At 48.8% G+C, this 20,243-nt stretch overlaps 1 protein-coding gene and 1 long non-coding RNA gene across 7 annotated transcripts in view; both read left to right on the top strand.

Annotated features, from left to right (window-relative positions):
* Amotl1 (angiomotin-like 1) overlaps nt 1–20,243 on the top strand; it is a 118,889-nt gene that overhangs the window by 46,382 nt on the left and 52,264 nt on the right. Inside the window, exon 1 of one of the 6 annotated variants that reach the window (XM_039082234.2) lies at nt 1,083–1,386. The exons of 3 other annotated variants lie outside the window; for them this stretch is intronic. Coding sequence is in view for 2 of the 3 variants with exons in the window: in XM_039082233.2 (XP_038938161.1) it covers nt 1,803–1,851 (49 nt within the window). In the remaining variant the exon portion in view is untranslated. Of the gene's footprint in view, nt 1–1,082; nt 1,387–1,527; nt 1,852–20,243 lie in introns of those variants that run through there. 2 more of the 6 variants (XM_039082233.2, XM_063266287.1) reach the window with 2 other exon arrangements.
* On the top strand, nt 1,858–18,399 carry LOC134479993 (uncharacterized). Its single transcript, XR_010054077.1, has 2 exons — nt 1,858–15,391; nt 15,534–18,399. It is a non-coding gene; the product is annotated as an uncharacterized LOC134479993 (long non-coding RNA).

Genomic DNA, 20,243 nt, shown 5'->3' with positions numbered 1-20,243 from the left:
GTGCTTGCAACTGGTCAGTTTCACTCCCTCCTAGGGGAACACAGTAGAGGTATTAGAATGTGTATACTAGCTCCCTCCATTTCTAGTCGTTCCCTCTTCTCCATAACTATACAGTTTGTCACAGATATAAAGTAGACTGTACAGTGAAGCAGTTGGTCCCCGCTGACTGGAGGGCAGACAGCTCCTGAGCTGGCCCTCAGCCTTGCTGCTGTGAGGTAAGAGGCACCAATGGGTTTCCACCCTTGGCTTTGCTACTGAACTAGTTCTGTGACTTTAGGGAAGTTGTTCTACAGCCAGGTGGGGTTTCCTCACGAGCCAAGTGAAAGCTGTGGTACACATATTCTTCAATTCTTCCCAGGCCCACACTTTTGTGACTGTCCATTTACTCATGCTGTCTCTTCCTTTGTAGTAAAAATTCTGTCCCCCATTTATTTTTTCTTGCCAAGTGCCCCTGGAAGAGAGACCCTGCCAACTCCTTCTGGGCATCGCTGCCTCTTGCCCGGTGCTTCTTTTTCCTGCTCACCAAGTCCCGCCCCTCCACCCTCTCTACACAAAGCTGGCGTCCTCTCTCTCCTGTCCGGACTTCTAATAAGTGAGGACCTCCTGCCCTGCTCTTTTCCCTGTACACGTTTTGGCTTTGTGTCTTATACACTTTAAATGGAGCCTGTGCTTGAGAAATAACTTCACCAATTACATTTGGGCCTCGTGTCTGAGGAACGGAGGTTACCAGATCAGAAGAGGGCTGTCAAGGAATCTGAATGGATCCCTGAGGGTGAAGCTTGTGAGCAGCAGAGTTTAGGGAGTTGGCACAAGCCAGACATGACACCCCCCAACCCCCATGGCCTGATCAGAAGGGAGAAAAAGGAGCGCAGACAAACAGAAACCTTGATATGCCCCTAACCCTCCATGTAAGGGCTTGGGCAGCGCCACTGGCCTCTCCTCTCAGAAGACCAGAAATGTCCTAGAGAAGGCTTCAAAAGGCAGTGAGTGTAACGTAGTCTAGGGCTGGGAAGGAGTGTTGCTTAGGGGAACAGCCTGATTTCAGAGGCGGGGCAGTCAGAAACACCGTCCCAACACTTAAAATTCTTTGCTTCTGCTTGAGCAGATAACGGCCTGGGGGTTGTGGCCATAGGATGTACGGTCCTAGGAACCCACTGAACGTTTAAAGCTCTAAGGAAGGTCTGTTTAGGCTATTCTGCTCCTCAGTGGAGCACATCGTAGCCCCTCCTATCCTGAACGCCCTACCTGATGGATGGAAGTACTAGGGACTGGGGAACGCTTTCACCTGGAAATTCCACCTTGAAGAAAAGTTGGTCCTAAACCGAACCTAGCCAGGAGTTCGGAGGCATATCCCAGCTAAGGATTCTAAGGATTCAGACAGAAATGGTGAGTGTGACAGGAATTCAAACGCGGCAGGGGACAAAATCAAGGGAGTCTGTCTCCCTCTTTAGTCTCAGGGAGACACGTCAGCCAGAGCCCCAGCAGTTTCTGAAGTCCCGGGAGGGGCGACGGGAAACTGGGGACGGGCTCTAGGGCCCCGCGGCCCGGGCCGGGGCGGGGTGGAGTGTAGGGTTACAGGGACCAGACCAGCGACCCTCCGGGATAGCGCGCCGGAGACTGGGAGCGCGGGGCGCCCAGGGACCCGGCAGCGGGGTGGGGTGGGTGGGACTGGAGGGGGAACCGGGCATCTCTCTGCTTCCTGAGCGCAGAGGCGCCCCTCGCCGTGCCTCTCAGCCGCCATCCCCCTGCCGCCATTCCCGGCCGCCGCGTTACCCAAGCCAGGATCGCCCCATGGTCGCCCCATGCGGAGGGCAAAGTCGCGCCGCGGACCTTGCGAGCCAGTGTTGAGAGGTAACCAGCTCAAGCTGGGGGGTCAGGGAGGGCTCCCTCCGACTGGGCCGAGAGGTTTCCGCGGCTGCTCCCGGGAGCCCAGGCTGACATCAGCTCTGCTCCAGATGTGGGGACTTGGGGAACCATACTGGCGCCGGGGCCTCTGAGTGTCCCGTGAGAGATCCAGAAGGTTCAACAAGACAAAAATCAGAATCCGATTCCGTGCCACCCTCCGAGTGCCCAGCACCCCCCGGGGCGGATTCCCCCGGGAGGCCGGGGACTTGGGAACGCGCGTGGGCCCCTGACGCCCGACTGGTCTTTCCCGTGTAGCTGGCGGATCCCGGTCGCTGTAGGGGCCGGAGGGTTGGCGGTGCCGCTGCTCCCGCGCAGACAAAGGCGCGCGGGGCGCCCAGCCCGGACCCCAGGACGCGCCCGGCCCGGAGGCTCGGGCCCCTTCCGCCCCTGTGCCTTCTTTGTTCTCCCCAAACAAGTTACTTGCACAAATCAGGGCTTGGATCCGGCTTTCCCTGACCTGTTGGCAGTGCCGTGAAAAGAATCTGGTTTCCGGGAGGAAACATAAACTTTCCAAGGGGTAGCTGGTTGAACTTTCTTGGAACGTGACATTTGTGGCAGACAGGAGAGTGGAACCTCGGCTGGTGACGGCCCCTGACAGCCCAGGGAACTCGCTGGTACTAGCCTTAGGTAGCCAGGCTGGGGGGGGATGAAGTCTCACCCTCTCCAAGTCCCCTGCTTGGGGACCCCAGGAGACGAATCCCAGGCCGACCCCTTTATTACCTGCCCCATTTTCCTCTGGAAAATGTTTGCCTTTCTGCCTGTGTCGTGGGTGTATTGTCTAAATTGCAAATGCCTTTAAGCCGGGATAGTGTGTGGGTTATCTGGACCTTGGTTTCTGGAGACAAGTTTTGGCCCCAAGGGCCTTGATGCTTACTTGCATTTTGGATGGGATTTGGTCCTTTGGTCCCTCTGCTTCCTGCCCCTGGTTCTATTTTCCTACAAAGACTATTACAAGTTTGGCGGGGTTTGCTTATTAAAGTCCTTGGTGGTGGCGGAGGATGTGATACCTCAGAGGTCCACTGGGCTCAGAACAGTGTCAACTTGTTCACTGAAAGTGCACAACCAGAACCGGGTAATATTAAACAGCTACAGTTCCAGAAGACTCCCTTTCAGGGAGTGAAAAGTCAGGGCTTGAAGTATGGAATGCTCATGGTTTCCTGCTTCCAAACCTAGGCCGTGGCTTCTGCCAAACTGGCTAAGATTCTCCCTGGCTGCCTACCACACAGGGCCCAGGTGGTGTTAGTCAGTACTTAGGGCTCTCTGGGACTCGAGTTCTTAGAATAATGAGGGAACAGTTCTTAAGTCAAACTGTGTGGAAGGAAACCAAAGGACCAGAATGCATAGATTTGAACAGAAAGAAAAAGAGTGAGGCCTAGAATAGAAGGTTCTAAAGATCTTTTACGTGGTGGGGTTCCTGGTACGTGTGTGTGTGTGTGTGTGTGTGTGTGTGTGTGTGTGTGTGTGTTGGGGGGTCATGCATGGAGCAGGACATAGAATAGAAGGTTCTAGAGACCTGTTGTTTGGTGGGGTTCCTGGTGTGTGTGTGTGGGGGTCGTGTGTGGAACAGGACATAGACTAGGTTATAGAGACCTCTTGTTTGGTGCTATTCCTGGTGTGTGTGCATAGTTCTTAGGTGAGCTGGTTTTGTTTCATCTTGCACGCCACATTTTTTCCCCATGAGGAAAACTTCTGTCCACCTAGAGGTGGCAAGCAAGGGAGATGCTGTCCCTGTGGCTCCCCTCCTCCTCCTCTTCAGAAGAAGGCACTGTTGTCTAGGTGGTTCAGATTCTGTTCAGCTGTGGGCTGGAGGGTTCCATCGGACTGAAGAACATGTGGAGACCGAAGGACTTAAAAGCACATCTTTCAGCAGCTGCAGCAGCAGCACACGAATGTAGAAACCTGAGTGGTTTTCTGGGAAAGTCTCTGTCGATGTGTGGAGAATGCAGCTTCCAGAGCTTCGCTGGATGGCTGTGTTCTCTCTGATGTCCAGACCCACACAGATGTGTGACCCCAGAGCCCAGGAGGGAGGCAGAATTAATGGATGTGAGGCAGTGTCCTCTGGATGTCTTCTGGGGTGATTGTGGAAGTGCTTTGAAGATGATAACTCTACAGTGCACAGGACTTCAACACCGAGTGACTCGGGGAGGACAGACAGTACAGAACCTTGATTTTCAGACCAATAGGTTGAGCTCTGTGAGAACTGCGAACACTTCTAACATTTACCAACGTTTTCTCAAACAGCATTCTTTCCTGTCTGTGTGCTGTGTGTGCCTGTGCATATGGAAGCTCAGGCCTGGACAGTTTATAGTGTTTGGCATGTTTCGTTAACACTGGAGGTTCTTATCACCCAGAACTCAGAAGATGACAGAATCCTTGGAAAGCAAGGGGTTAGGGAGGTCAGGCTAGAGGACGTATTAGATTACAAAGTTTGCTGGAAATTGTTGTCTGAGGTTATTGAGGTTTTTAATATTTGTTTGCCTAGAGACCTTTTTTCCTGTTGGCTTGCCTTTGCTTTGTCTCAGAGGAGTGGCTCTGTGTACACCTGGCAGTGGTAGGTGGGTCAGCACGCTATCTTTCTCTGGAAGGAAGCCATTGATGCTCTCGGGTCTTGCGCTGGGTTTAGGATGGACTCTCTGTCACTCTGAGACCCTAGGGACAGTCATCCCAAGCTCTGGGCAGAACTCCCAGCCACCCCAAGAGGCTCAACAATTCATCAGGATTTTAGGTTTCGGTCTTTCCCCTTTCTTTGTAGGAGGAAGGTAGAGGAATGGGAGTTAGGAGCACGGTCCCGCTAAGTCTCGGGTAGAGCTTTCTAAAGGCTGTGTTTTCTCACTGGCCATCACTGCAGCTTTAGGCACGCACTTCTGTTTGTCGTCTGTGGTTCGCCCAGTCTTCACTTTCCACTTGAAATAATCTTAGCTTCAGAGGATGTTGTAGGAACAGTAGTGAGGTCCAGGGTACTGGTTCTCTTCTCCTGGTGACCGTTTTGCCGTCTTGGCACCCTAGAAGAACCCACATAGCATGGGCGCAGTCCTCGGAGCCTGTACGGGAGTCTTGGGTTTGCACGCACGCATGTGGCTTGTTCATTTTTACTGCCCGAGTAGTATTCCAAGGTCTAGGTGTGCTGTGGTTTGGCCATTTGCCTGTTAAAGGTCACCTGTGTTACTTTCAGTGTTTTGTTTATTACCGATAAAGTTTCTGTGGATGCTCACAAACAGGGTTTCGTGCGGACGTGTTTTTTCACTATTTCAGATAAGCAGCCAGGGGGCTAGGTTATATGGTGGCCATGCTTCTGACAAAATGATTACTAAACTTTTCTCCTAGTAGCTTTTTCGTTTTAGATTCCTCCCAGCAGTGTAAATGCCTGGATTTTCTGCATCCTGACCACCTGATGTCATTGGTTTTTTTTTTTTTTTTTTTTTTGGTTCTTTTTTTTTTTTTTTGGTTCTTTTTTTTTTTTTTTTTTTTTTTCCCGGAGCTGGGGACCGAACCCAGGGCCTTGCGCTTCCTAGGCAAGCGCTCTACCACTGAGCTAAATCCCCAACCCCCGATGTCATTGGTTTTTATTTTAGCTGTCCCAGCGGGTGTTCTAATAGGTGCCGTAAGCTTGCTGTGGCTTTAATTCATATTTCCCCAATGCCTACAGACTTGCACATCCTCTCTGCTCATGTGCTGTCTGGCCTCTATGAGGAAAAACCATTCCTGAGCTGTGTTCTGCCTCTGTCCTCACTGGGTCGTTTACTTTACCACTGGGCTGCAGTGGTTCTTTGTATGCAGTCTGTGGCATGCATCTTCTCCCACTCTGTGGGTTTCTCCTTTCGTTCTCCTTCTGGAACCATTTTGAAAAACTAAGTCTGTAATTTTGGTAAAGTCCAACTAACTGATTTGTCCCTCCTAAGTATCTCTTGCCTAGGCCTGTGTCCCTAAGACTATGCTTGCTTCTAAAATGCTTGTAAATTATGTCTCAAAATCTGCAAGTCTTAGTGTTGGCCCTTATTTATTTCTACCTACAAACAACTATTAGTTTATTGTGTGTGCATTTGTGCTTGCATGTGTGGGGTGTGCATGTGGAGGTCAGATGACAACTTACGGGAGTTAGTTCCCTTCTTCTATTGTGTGAGTTCAGGGGATAGAACTCAGTTTAACAACCTTGGCAGCAGGGGTGCTTGTCCACTGAGCCCCACTTTTTAAAAAAGTAAATTAGCATGAAAAATGTGATTTCCTTCTGGCTTTCAGACACTTTTTGTTGGCCCTCCTCTTCTGCACTCTTGCTTCCTCTCTATTCCTACCCTGGAATAACTCCCACACACTCCATCAGCCTTCCCCTCCTTACCTCTTCCTTAAGTCCTCTCCTGGTCCCGCTTCTGGTTTCATGGCCTGAACCTTCCACATAAAAGGCTGAAGTCTAGGATCTGGTCTCCAGCTCACAGCAGTCTCTGTGCGTTAGTCTCCCAAGGACTATGAATACTTGCTGACAAGGCCAGCTAGTTGAGGACTTATGAACAGCGCATGAAATGATGGCTCGAAACACAGGTGGGAAAGCACAGTGTTTATAACTCAGTAACACAAAGGTGAGGAAAATGAATAGATGAGTTGGTATATATTTAATATATGTTTAATAACGGTCTTAACCTCTGCCACCCCCATACTATGTGTCCTCGGGGAATTTGCCTGCTGAAGCCTCAGAGGTAAAGTGAGGTTGAAGACAGCTCCCATACCTCAGAGTTGCATGAGGGGAAAAACTGAAATATAAGACGTAAGTCATAACTAGCTCAGTGCCAGGCACAACGGAGCCTGCAGTAAACACATGCTACCACTAGGACTAAAACAGCAGGAAGTGCTGATGGCTGGCTCACTGGGTAAAAGCACTGCCACCAAGCCCGATGGCCTGAGTTCAGTCCTGGGGACCCATATGGCAGGAGGAGGGAATGAGTTTCTGGAAGTTGTTCTCCAACCCCCGCAGGGATGGGACACGGCATTTGCTGCCCCCGCCGAATAAAATAAGTGAAACAAAATTTACCAAAACAGTGGGTAAGCAAACCGTTGTACAGTATTGTGTGTTCTTGTAGGTACTCTTACAGAAGCCTCTCTTTCTTCAGCTTGGGGCTTCAGGCGTTTCATATCATCAATGAAGTGGTTTGGAAGCTGGGATGCTGAATTCACGATCTGGTTCAGTCTGTAGAACGGGCCATTTTCTTTTTGAAAACAGTGAGGGAGTAGAGGAAGATGCCCTTTCTGTGCTGACCTCAGCAGGTGGCAGGATATGGGCCGCTGCCCCAAGGCTGGAATCAGTCAGGATGTGATCTGAACCTCCTGACCGGCAGCCCTGCTTCCTTTTCCTCAGTGACCTCAGGTTTTTGTTTCCAGAGGAAAAAAGAGTAGTTCTCATCCTGAGGAGGGCGCTGAGCAGTCTTTGGGAGGGCTTGTTACAACACTGGGTGCCAGGCCAGCCCTGGGAGCTGTTCTGTCTCAGGAGGTCGCAGGAGGGCCTAGGACTTTGTTTTTAACACACCTCTAGATCACACATGGAGAGGCATGGCCCTTTAAGTTGGGCCTGCCTTGAAGCAGCCCTCTGTGGAATGGAGTTTGAAAGGTGACATTTGGAACAGGCTGGTTTCTGAGATGAGCGGAGGGTGTCTGTGTACTTTCTCCTCGGGTCTCTCCGGTCAAACTCTCTCCCATACACCTGCTTCCTCTTCTCTACCTGTCTTTTGTCACTCAGAGGACATGTCAGGTCTGGGTCTGTGCCACTGTAGACAGGTTATACTGCCTGAGGAAAAATACTCCTCAGCCTCTGTCAAATAAACAGATTTGCTAAATATTTATATTCTGACATGAGCATGGAGTTGAGGTGGGACAATGAATATGAAAGGAGACAAAGGCAGGGTACTGGAAAATAAGGTTCGAAGACATTGTATTTAATTTCGTGTATGCATATGTGTGTGAGAGGCTATGTTCATGTGTGTGCCCGTGCCTGTGGAGGCCAGCAGCCTTGGATTTTCTGGGGCTACAGTTACAGGGGCTTGTGAGCTTCCTGATGTGCATACTGAGAGCTGAACTAGAGTTCTCTAGAAGAACAGTGAGTGCTCTTAACTGTTCAATTGTCTTTCCAGCCCCTTTAAAAAAATGGTCTTGTGCATCCTTGATGTGTCTTTTGAGCAGTGTCTGGACATGCTGTGGGCCATCTCTCCTAATGCTGAAAAGGCCACCAACCACCTCTGCTCGTGCTAAGGATTACTTGGTTATGGTTGTAGAGACATGTGAAGAAGATCCCTGCAGGGATCGAGTGGTTGACTTGGGTGTCTTGGGTTTTCTAAACCAAGATGTCGTAGAGGCACGTTGACAAATGGCAACAGCAACTAGAGAAGGGCTTGGTGTTGAACCTTCTGCAAGGAGGCTCAGGTAGTGGCATACTGTTTCCTTGCAGAAACAGGTTTCTATGTGTTTTTCCTCCCTGCCAGTTTAGGGCAGATGTGATCTGTATAATATCTGTAGTCCTCCCTTCCTTCCTTCCTTTTTTCCTTCCTTCCTTCCTTCCCTCCCTCCGTCCTTCTGATTTAGATCTCCAGTGTCTGTAGTCACCACCAGCCACCTTAAATCAACAAAAAGCTGAAAGTCCAGGTCTTCAGCTCTGCTGGCCACAATTCAGGCTGTAGCGATTACTTCCACTATTGCAGCAATTCCTATCCAGTGTGGATGAATGGTATCCCATTCATGAAGGAGAAAGGCCAAGCTGCTCCCCTGAAGTCAGCTGCAGCTAGATGGTGAGAACTCCCAGGGGAGTGCTCTATCCGAAGGAGCCTCCCTACCTCCCCATGCCACTTCTCTCTTCATTTGGTAGGCAGAGCAGCATGGTACCTGAAGTGTGCCAGGCTAGACCTCCTCCTAGGCTCTTATCAAAGCATCCTTTCAGTTTCTAAGGATGCTCAGCCGGTGGCATTCTCCTAGGGGATGCTTTAGAGAGGGATACACTGAGGGGCCCAGGCAGAATTGGCACTGAGAAGCCCTTCTGGACAAGGTCATTCAAGCCAGTTTGGCCACCCTAACTTGATCAGTATCTCTGTTGAACCAGAGTTGGGGGCTAGCCCAGTTTTTCTCTCAAGTGTTTGAACTTGCTCACCAACCCCCATCCCCAGGTCTTTACAGACCACCTCTGAAATGAGGTACCTTTTAACATGCTTTCTCTTCCTTTGCTGACAGCAGTCTCCTCAGCTTCTGCTTGCCACAGGTACCATACACATGGCAGCTTCTTCTTCAGGCCTCTGAGCTGTCTTGTCCTTTCTGTTTCTTCCCTCTCTACCGCCATCATCTCAGAACAGACCAAGCAAGACAAGAATGGTAGGTTGCCAGCTCCTCTCACAGGCTTGGTTTGCCAGGAGCCGGCGAGGAAGGGGCCAGTGAGGAAGGAGGCGTCTCCTGCTGCTGCTGCTGCTGTACACTTAGGGCAGCCTTGGGGACTATGCTCAGGGATGTAGGTTCGAAGGAAGCCTCTCCCTTTCCCTTCCTTAATGGTTTGGAACCACATTTCTTGTTAACCAGTCCCCTCCATCTGGGGGCCTCATGGAAGGAGTACTTCTCTGGTAAGGGTTGTTTCCCTGGGAATGCCCCCTTCCCCTGTCCCCCTTCTCCCGTCCCCCTTCCCCTGCCCCCTGTCCCCTGCCCTCCACCCCGTGCACACACATACCCTGAGTATCTCTGACATTATTTCCATTGCTCATTTTGGAGATTCAGGGAAAAGTTAAAAGATTTAAGGACAGACATACTAGAAATGTACTTTTTTAAAGAACAGTGTAGAATTATGGACACTGGATAATTAAGGGTAGGCAGTCCCAGGCTGTTGGTATTTTCAGGATTACATAAATAGATTTACATATGACCCTGGGAAGTATAGAGCAGGAAAGTAAGAATAAGTGTAAATGTCTACTCTGAGATACGGATTTTCTTAGTTCTGAGTTTAAAAAAAAATGAGATTTTTTTTTCAAAACTGTGAAGTTTCTATATTTTCTCCAAAGTAAATTCCAGGAGTTTGGAGGGGGAAAAAAGAAAACACATATTTATATTCCAGTGACATTTACTCAGTGACTAAGATCATTTTATTAGTTTAGGAGCACAACTCAGAGATTTTAATAAAGGCTGCTCATGAAGTGAACAGGTTTGCAGTATTGGGACAGCATGTGTGTGTGAGTGAGTGAGTGTGTGTGTGTGTGTGTGAGTGTGTGTGAGTGAGTGAGTGTGTGTGTGTGAGTGTGTGTGAGTGAGTGTGTGAGTGTGTGTGTGAGTGTGTGAGTGAGTGTGTGAGTGCGTGTGTGTGTGTCTGAGTGTGTGTGTGAGTGTGTGAGTGAGTGTGTGTGTGAGTGCGCGTGTGTGTGAGTGTGTGTGAGTGAGTGTGTGAGTATGTGTGAGTGTGTGTGAGTGAGTGTGTGAGTGCGTGTGTGTGTGTCTGAGTGTGTGTGTGAGTGTGTGAGTGTGTGTGTGTGTGAGTGCATGTGTGTGTGAGTGTGTGTGAGTGTGAGTGTGTGTGAGTGTGTGAGTGAGTGTGTGTGCGTGTGTGTGTGAGTGCGTGTGTGTGAGTGAGTGTGTGTGTGAGTGTGTGTGTGAGTGTGTGTGAGTGAGTGTGTGAGTATGTGTGTGTGTGAGTGTTTGTGCGTGCATGCGAGTGAGTGAGTGTGTGTGTGTGTGTGTGTGTGTGTGTGTGTGTGGTACTGTATCTTCCTCCATCTTGCCTTCCACCCTGGTTTCAGTCTCTCACTGAGGGTGGGTTGGCTGGAAGAGCTGGCCAGTGAGCTCCAGAGAGCTGACTCTTCTAACTGGGAACACAGGCCAGCTCCCTGGGTCAGGTTTTTATGTGGATGGTGGGGGTGTGGACACTGGTTCTTGTACTCATGTGACAAGCACTTTACTTTCTGAGCCGTCTCTCCAGCCCAAGGTTAGTAGGTTTTGTTTTTGTTTTGTTTTTAATTTTAAGGCAATAATTACAAATATGTTCCTGAAGTTTGCTTGTAGATTTTTTCATTTTTCTCTCTTGGAGGAAGGTATCTGCTGAGTATTGCTGAGGTGATATTTCCTGCTTTTAGACTAGTTAAGCAAAAAAAAAAAAGAATACAGAAATTGGAATGTGAAGTGTCCCCATAGGTATTTGAACACTTGGTGTCCCCAGCTGCTGTAGATGTTTGGAAAGGGTCAGAAACATTTGGGAGGTGGAGCCTCATTGGAGGAAGTGAGTCACTGGAGGCGGGCCTTGAAGCTTTGTAGCCCAGCTCTACTTCCTGTTCATCAGTGTTTCTGCCACCAACCATTCCCCTCCATGATGGAATCTATGCACTGAATTGTAAGTTAGAATAAACCCTTCCTTTCTTAACTACTTCTTCCTCAGATATTTTGTCACAGCAATAAAAGAGTAATTGATTTAAGACGCATTCACTTCAGCACTTATCTGTCTAATGAGGGACTAGACTGTTTCCACACTGAATATGGAGAACTTGAGTGGACAACTGGATGAGGGCATTGAAGTGATTTCTGTGAACTTGACATAACCTAGAATCATAATGAGGAGTTATCTGGATCAGGTTGCCTGGGGGAGACTGACTTGCTAAGTGACCCAGCCCACTGTGGGTGGCCCCATCCCCTAGTCCAGGCCCTGCCCTGTGTAAGAGTAAAGAAAGCTAAGTGATCAGCCAGCAGGCAGCATTAGTACAGGGATCTGTATCCTGCCTGCCCTGAGCTCCTGACTGTAGATGTGGAGTGACCACTAACCCCAAGCATAGTTCTACCACTGTGATGAACCCGTAATGTAGACTTATAGTCCAATAAAGTCTTCCTCTGCCAAGATGCTCACTGTAGGAATATTTTTTACCATAGCAACTGTAATGGAGCAGGAGCAGGCATTATAAAAACACTTTATCTTTTCAATATTTAAAGTTTCCCTGTACCAGATATCAGATGAGTACCAACTGTATGCCCCCAGGAAACCTATATGTTTTTGTTAATGTATTTTTATGAGTGTGTTTGTATGTTGACATTCACACACACATATGTATGTGCATGTGGAAGTCAAAAGTCAGACGTCACCCTGAATCATTCTCTACCTTAGTCTCTATTTATATCTTTTTTTTTCTGCTATCAGGGATAGAACCTAGGAGCTCATGCTGGCCAAGTGCTGTGCCGTATGCAAGCAGAAAAGTCATAGAGCAAAGTTTCACAAGAGGGTTTGGGTTGGTTTTTGTTTTTCTGCAATGCAGTAGGCAGATGTGTCCCACCCCATCTAGTACCCTGTTGTCACCAAACTGTGAGGGGCTGTGAACCTTAGATCCTGGCTTCAGAGTCTCGCACTGAACCTGAGGGCCATGAATTTGCTCTGGTGGCCTGTCCATCCAGAACTCCAGGACCTGCTTCTGTCTGTTCCCCAGTACTGGGGTTACAGATGTGACACCATATCTGGTTCTTCCCTTGGGAACTGATATCCTAACTAAGGGCTTCATACTTGTATGGCTGGTATTCCCCTACCTGAACCGTCTCCCCGGCTTCCTGTGATCATCTTGTGAACATGAATTTTACCATTAATTCTCTCTAGTTTTATTAAATGGTGTGAATTTTACTGAACACTTGCTCTGAGGGGAACCCTGCACTGCCCTTGTCTTATTTAGTGGTCGCAGCAGCCTAAGTAGTAGTTGTGAGGATTCTCGTTTCCTGTTAGGTAAAATATCTTAGGTCTGATGTTTCAGGAGTCATAGCCGATGACGTGTGTGGCCAGCGCTGTGACACCAAGAAGCAGATTTGTCAAAACAAAGCCCAAAGCATACACATCCCTGGCTGTCTTATCTTCTGTCTTCCTCTTTCTATGCTGGTGTTTTGTGATAGAGTCACTCCCTTTCCTCTTCAGTCACTCTGTCCTGGTGTCCGTCCCTTTGTCTGAGACTATCCTGGTTTCCTGTTGGGTGAGTCACCGCAGTGTCTTTCCTGCTTCCTAGGAGCAGTGTGTGTCACGGGGCCTCTCCTTCACCCTGAGAAGGAGCTTTTCTGCTTCATTCTTGCTCAGGGGCTTTCCTGCAGGGTCAGCTGGGTTACTGTCCATCCCGCAGCCACAGGGTTCCCCTCATCTGGTGACCTCAGTGATCACCAGGGGTGCTGGGCCTTCTCCTGTGCTTGGCCTGAGAGAGAACCCATTTTTAATTCAGCCTGTTTTTAGCATTTTCATCTTAAAATTCTTACACTTCCGTCTCACAGGCATAACCCTTGGAAGGCATGGGCATGCGTGATACAGAACGTGTTTCTCAGAGTGCTCTGTGGGGCCTGTGGAGATGCCCGGGACCTCAACACCCCTGTCCTAGCAATCCGATGCACTTGTACCCTTTCCTGCACATTGACATCTGTTCTGGGTGCAGAATCGACACTGCAGTACCTCTGCGGGGACCCTAGCAGTGGCCAGAGTGCCGCACTTGTCTGTTCCAGAGCCAGAGCCAGTTTATTCTGCACACATCGTAGAAAATGGAACTTAAGCGCCTATTTCACTTAAGAACAGCCTAGTTCTAGCAGTATGTCATCAAATTTCAAACTTGAGTACTGCTCTGCATCCTGCATCCAGAGGAACAGGAACTGCCTCTTCCCGGAAGTGGAGGAAAGCCTGCACCTGAGATGAGGGGCATTTAATGAGCTGACTTCAAAGGGAAAGTTAAAAAAGAGAGAGAGAGGCATCTATGTGTATGAGGGGCTAGCTGTCTGTAAACCATACCATGTGTGCAGTACCCACAGAGGCCAGGAGAGGGCAGCATATTCCCGTGGCGCTGGAGTTGTAGACTCTTGGGAGCTGCCGTATGGGTGCTGGAAATCCATCCCAGGTCCTCTGTTGGAGCAACCAGTGCTCTTAACCACCAAGCCGTCTCTCTAGACCTGAAAGTTACACATTCATGGAAGAACAGCGGGCAGCCAGTGCCTTTTCTGATGTTGGTATTTGGTCAGTGTTTTCTCAAAAGTGAACAACAGGAACCTGTGATTTTTAAATGGAACAAGGGGCATTTGTCCTACCTCCGTGTTTGCTACTGTGATAGAATCCCTTACAAAAAGCAACTTAGGGGAGGGCTGGTTTTTTAGCTCACAGTTGTAGGTCGCAGTGGTAGGCTCCCAGTTTCGTTGTATTGTAAAAATAACATGCAAGTACCGTGACAACTTCCTGGAGATGCTCAGGGTGGGGTTTGCTCCTGCAGTTTCCCTACCCTGACGCCCACATTGCCCTGCCCTGGCCCTGGATTATCTGTCGTTAGTATCAGAAGAAACACTGGCCTAACTCAGTCCTGTGTTCTGTGTTTCCTGCGCTAGACAGACCTCCCTTAAGCTTCCTCTGTGCCCTTTATCATTGTGACCTCATGTGGCAGCCCTCTGCCTGTAGGCGTCCATCCCTCCTGGTCCTCCAAAGCTGTACGCTGTGTTATCAGCTCACTGGCTCTCCAGTGGGCTCTGGGCAACTGTGCCTGGTGTTCTCTAGAAGCAAATCCCACTATCTTAAGGGCAAGGACTTGCTTCTTATTTCTTTGTATTTACAGCTCCTATCTCGGACTCTTGAACATGTTCAACACGTTGCTTCTCACTGATAAAATATCAGAGACATTTCTAAGTAAGCACAGCTAAGTTAAACTTTAGACAGGTTTAAAGTTAGTTACCACACATTTCCCTTTGAGGGAGTCTAAGCTAAACAGGCGTCATTGTATTGGTTCTGTGTGCTTTCTGGAGTAGAAGGCTCAGGCCGTGGAATAGGATTCAAGTCTGAAGACAGTTTGGAAGACCATGCCTTGTATGGGGCCGGGAATCATTGAAGCTTCATTCGCTCTCCCCACACTAAGGCCTGGGTTTTCAGGCATGTTTTCCAGGGACGAAGAAAATGAGAAGACAGGGTGCATTTCCTCTCAGAGATGTGTATGTTGTGCACAGGCGTGTGTCGTGAGCGGGTGTGCTGTGTGTAGGGGTGTGTTATATGTAGGCGTGTGTTGTGTGTAGGTGTGTGTCGTGTGTAGGTGTGTGTTGTGTGTATAGGTATGTGTTGTGTGTAGGCGTGTGTTGTGTGTAGGTGTGTGTTGTGTGTAGGTGTGTGTTGTGTGTATAGGTATGTGTTGTGTGTAGGCATGTGTTGTGTGTAGGCGTGTGTTGTGTGAATAGGTATGTGTTGTGTGAATAGGTATGTGTTGTGTGTATAGGTATGTGTTGTGTGTAGGCGTGTGTTGTATGTAGGTGTGTGTTGTGTGTAGGCATGTGTTGTGTATAGGTGTGTGTTGTATGTAGGTGTGTGTTGTGTGTATAGGTATGTGTTGTGTGTAGGTGTGTGCTGTGTGTAGGTATGTGTTGTGTGTATAGGTATGTATTGTATATAGGCGTGTGTTGTGTGAATAGGTATGTGTTGTGTGTAGGCGTGTGTTGTGTGTATAGGTGTGTGCTGTATGTAGGTGTGTGTTGTGTGTATTGGTATGTGTTGTGTGATAGGTGTGTGTTGTGTGTATAGGTATGTGTTGTGTGTAGGCGTGTGCTGTGTGTAGGTGTGTGTTGTGTGTATAGGTATGTGTTGTGTGTATAGGTATGTGTTGTGTGTATAGGTATGTGTTGTGTGTAGGCGTGTGTTGTGTGTAGGCGTGTTTTGTGTGTAGGCGTGTGTTGTGTGTAGGTGTGTGTTGTGTGTATAGGTATGTGTTGTGTGTAGGCGTGTGCTGTGTGTAGGTGTGTGTTGTGTGAATAGGTATGTGTTGTGTGTATAGGTATGTGTTGTGTGTATAGGTATGTGTTGTGTGTATAGGTATGTGTTGTGTGTAGGTGTGTGTTGTGTGTAGGCGTGTGTTGTGTGTATAGGTGTGTGTTGTAGGTTTACGTTGTGAATAGTCGTGTGTTGAGCACAGTTGTGTGTTAGGAGCAGAGATACCGTGTGCTTCTAGGTGTGTTGTGTCAGGTGTGTCAGGAGGCTGCCTTTGTAAGTCATACCTGGTCTCAGGTGCCTGTGATGTGACTTGGTTCCTCCCTTTCTTTCCAGCCGTGTTCATGGGTTTTCCACTTCCTTGAAGCCAATGTTTTCAAGTATGACTCTCCTTGAGTGGGGTATTCCACACCTCAGGAAAACCTCCCGTTCTTCCTGAGCCAGGCCAGTTCAGCTGTGAGGCCTTAGCATACTCAGCAAATCCCTCTACCCTTCGGAGGTGAGGCAGAAGCTGTGGACTTGGTTCTAGTGTTTGATATGGCGGTCTTACGATCTGGTGGTGAAGTCGTTTTGAGGCGCATGGGAAGCTTTAAATGATATGAAACTATCAGGAAGTTTTTGAAATTGGTGACACCTGGCTGTTGTCCTTCTGTCAGAGGTACCTTTGATGACAGGACCTCTGGCCTGTAGACCCCTCAAAGCACCAGCATTCGCTGCAAAGGGGCAGGAAACATCCCCACATTCTAGGAAGCCGAAGGGTGAAGGAGCTATCTGAAACACTCAGAGGCTTCTCAGAGAGGGAGTACTAATGTTTTCCTTGAGTTATGTGGTGCTGAGAGTTTCCCAGAGAACAAAACTTTATTCTCTGTGTAGTCAGAGAATACACCTAACTGTATGCCACTTGTAGACATCCACAAGGACACTCGGCACGTCTTCCAAGGCGCTATCTTCACGAGGGGCATAGCAGCATGACCTTCAACAAGGCCTGTCGCCAAGTCCTGAGCTGGTGACAGTACAGGATGCAGGGATGCTGAGGGACTCAGGAAGACTGCTGACAACCAGAGGGGGAGCCTGATGATTGACAGCCTTGGATATTAAACTCTGACCTGGAAGTGATAGACCAGAAGATTGTGTATGCAAGATGTGACTGTGGAAAGGAACCTAAGGACAGAGATGTTCCAGGCCCCACCCCTGCCTCCATGGTGTGTGTGTGTGTGTGTGTGTGTGTGTGTGTGTGTGTGTGTGTGTGTGGTAGTAGGGCACTGATGTCTAGAGTTTAAACCTCACAGGGGCTTTCTGAGCCTGCTCTGTTGGCATGGTGATAGATTCCGGCTCTGCCTCTGAGGGGGATCCACCAGTTAGCACAGGAATGGAGCTAACTTTACCGTCCCCTGCCCTGCCTCTTTCCCCCTAACTCATTTTTCTTCAACAGCGACACCCTTCATTTTCTGTGCATTTGCTTCAAGCTAGTGAGAGGAAAAGTCTTGGTCAGGCCACGTCCCCTGCGGGACCGGAGAACGGTCACAAAGAAAGAGGCAGTGCAGGATTGTAAAGGGAAGTTATGTTTCCAGCGCCTCCAAAGAGAGCCAGAAACATTGATCTCAGAATGGGGAGAGAAGTGGGTGGGGGCATGGATCCTGTGACTTGGGCGTTTTGTTAGGCAAACAAACCAACCAACCTAAAAGGTTCTTGGTAAAATGGGTGGCTGTCAGTCTGTGGAAACTCTAAGCTCTCTAGAATCCCAGAGCTCAGTCTTAGTCCAGCCCAGTAATGAAGACCCTTGCCTTCCCTCCTGGTAGGGACACCAGGAGCTCTGTGGGCCTCCCCAATGACCTGGTGCCCCCAGGCTGACCTTGGCCTACTTTTCAGTGCTTTGGCCCAGTGTTCAAAACCCTTAGCAGACGGTCTGGCCTCCGAGAGTTAACTGTAAGTCACGTAGACAAGGGGGCCGTGTGGAAGTAACCCTTATGAAGCCTCTCCACACAGCCAGCCGTGCTGTATGGATACAGTGCTGAGCCAGCAAGCCCTTGATCTCCCTACTCTGGCAGGGTTGTTGGTCTCTGGGTCTGAGCCAGGCCTTGCAGGGGCCTTCTGGGTAGAAGCCGTGTCTGGAAGGCTTTGTGGGTTTTTGAAGCCCCTGCTCCCCATAAGGAAGTGCCAGCAAAGAAAACAGCCTTCTGCTCAGGCTGTGGGTCCACTTCCAGGCTCTCATTTCACACAGCCTGGGTCCAGCACTTTGCTTAGGAAAAAGAAAGAAAGAGAGAGAGAGAGGGAGGGAGGGAGGGAGGGAGGGAGGGAGGGAGGAAGGAAGGAAGGAAGGAAGGAAGGAAGGAAGGAAGGAAGGAAGGAAGGAAGAGAGAGAGAGAGTTCTTGTTGGGGAAGGTCCCTGTTCAAGATGGTGGACTAAAATGGTCATTAAGAAGTGGGAGCACATGGGATGGAACCCCAAAATGGTGTAGACATTTGTTCTCTGACCCAGGATTCCCATCCAGACTTCAAGACGTGCATCATTGCCACGGTTCCTGGTGTGATGTTGACCCTGGTTCCTTAGGCAGGGCGGGTGCTGGGATAGCCCAGCCTTTTCTTGCTGAGCTGGAATAAATTACCTAGGCCATTCATCTGCAGGGCCTCTTCTCTGTGGCTCCCCTTTCCTTTCCTCAGCACCCCGGTAGCCCTGAGAATGTCTGTCACTAAATGTATGAGCCCCACGTGTGTGTGAAAGATGTCTTGAGTGGCCATATAACTGGCACAGTGACTGTCTGTCTATCAGTTCATGTGTGTGTGTGTGTGTGTGTGTGTGTGTGTGTGTGTGTTCACTAGTTTTTCTTCATTCACGACCACGTAGTAAATGGCAGTGCATCTCTGGTGTTCTCTGAACACAGGTTCCTTTAGGGACTACTATTCTGTGGCTTGGAACGCTTGAGCCCGTTTTTTCTTGGCCAACCACTGAAAAGATGGAGAGAAATGATTGCTGTGAATGCTGCTGGGACTGATGGCTAATGCAGGGTCCGTTGTGAGAGCTATGTTAAACGTGTGCACATTCTCTCGCTCCCCTTATGTACATCCATGTCTGTTGTATTCAAAGCTTGTTCTCCTAGTTGCTCTAATAGACAATAGCCTGGAAAGTCAGTTCATGCTGCCCCAGACCACTCCTGACCCAGCACAATTTTAAGAAAAAACGCCACACTTTGATTGGAGCTTGTGAGCTCTTGACTCCGCCCACCTCCACACCCCTGCCCCCGACTTGGTACAGGGCGGAGGTGAACAGAGGTGACTTGTTTATTTTGCCCATGGGCCCCACTTTCCCTCTATCTTTGGGGTCCCCAACATTCACTGCATATTGGAGTCATTTTGAGAGCTTTGGAAAAGACGCCTGTCTGGCTCAGCCTGATGGTACTTGCCTGCAATTTGAGCTACCCCAGAGGTAGAGGCAGGGGGTTTGCGTGTTGAGAATTTCCTGAACCACAGAGTTGAGTTGAGTTTAAACTAATCTGGCAACTTAGTAAGACCCCTATCAAATAAAAAATATATTAAGTAAGAAACAGATACAGCTCAGTCAGTGGTAGAATTCTTCCTAGTATGTACAAGACACTGAGTTCAGTTCTCAGCACTACACACATGTGAACACACACTCAAGCATACACAGACTCATACAGATACACACACATGCATGCACATACACATATGCAGACATTCATGCACACACATGCACACATACACACATATACACACAGACACACATGCACACAGACACACACAAACACATTCACACACATGCACATATACATACTCTTGCACATACATACTCACAAACACACAAACACACACATGCACACAAGCCAATACACATATACTCAAGCACACACACCAACACTGACACATATACATGCTCATACACACACACATACACACACATATACTTATGCCCACGTACAAACACACACAAACACACTCAAGCACACACACACACAAACACATACAAACACACAAACTCATGAACACATACACACACAAACACACACACAATACAGTTACTTGGGCCCTACCCTATAGTGGGATTTGTAAAGTACCCCAAATCTCTAATATGCAGTCAGGCCCGTGCCTTGTTCCCCTCTAGTTTGATACTCATCAGCTAGAAACAATGTCAAAGCTGCCTAGAATACCCGATTTTAGCCATAGTTGTAAAAGATGAGGCCCAGAAGGGCCTTTCCTCTCTTTGGGGCAGTCAGTGCACACTGCTGGAAGGAGAAGCCTCTGGCTGTAGGACGTAGTGTTAGACTGATCTCCGTACATGCCGTTCATGTCTGCTATGTAATCTTCTCTAAGGTGAGAGTCCCAACTAGGATTATTTTATTTTAAATTTACATGGTGAGCATTGCAGCATGAAAATCAGAATTTTATCTTTATGGGTCAGACGTGTCCACACTATGGTGAGCACACATTCAAATGGTATTTCACCTCTGGGGCACAGTGACTCAGGGAGAGGGGGCGACAGTCCTATCTTTGGCCCTTGCTGTCATGAGTCACTGGTAGCTCTGGTCTTGTCCAAACCTTAGGAAGACATTTCAGATGCCTGGTTTGAGGCAATTTCTGAAGATTGTTTTTATTTTCAAATGGAAATATCTTTCAGGCAAGGACCTTAATAAATAGTAACAAGATTCTCCAGAGT

This window comes from Rattus norvegicus, chromosome 8 (genome assembly GCF_036323735.1).
Source record: "Rattus norvegicus strain BN/NHsdMcwi chromosome 8, GRCr8, whole genome shotgun sequence".
Classification (NCBI taxonomy): Eukaryota; Metazoa; Chordata; class Mammalia; order Rodentia; family Muridae; genus Rattus; species Rattus norvegicus.
Note: the sequence above shows the minus strand (reverse complement) of the source record. Positions and strands in the feature narration are given on the sequence as shown.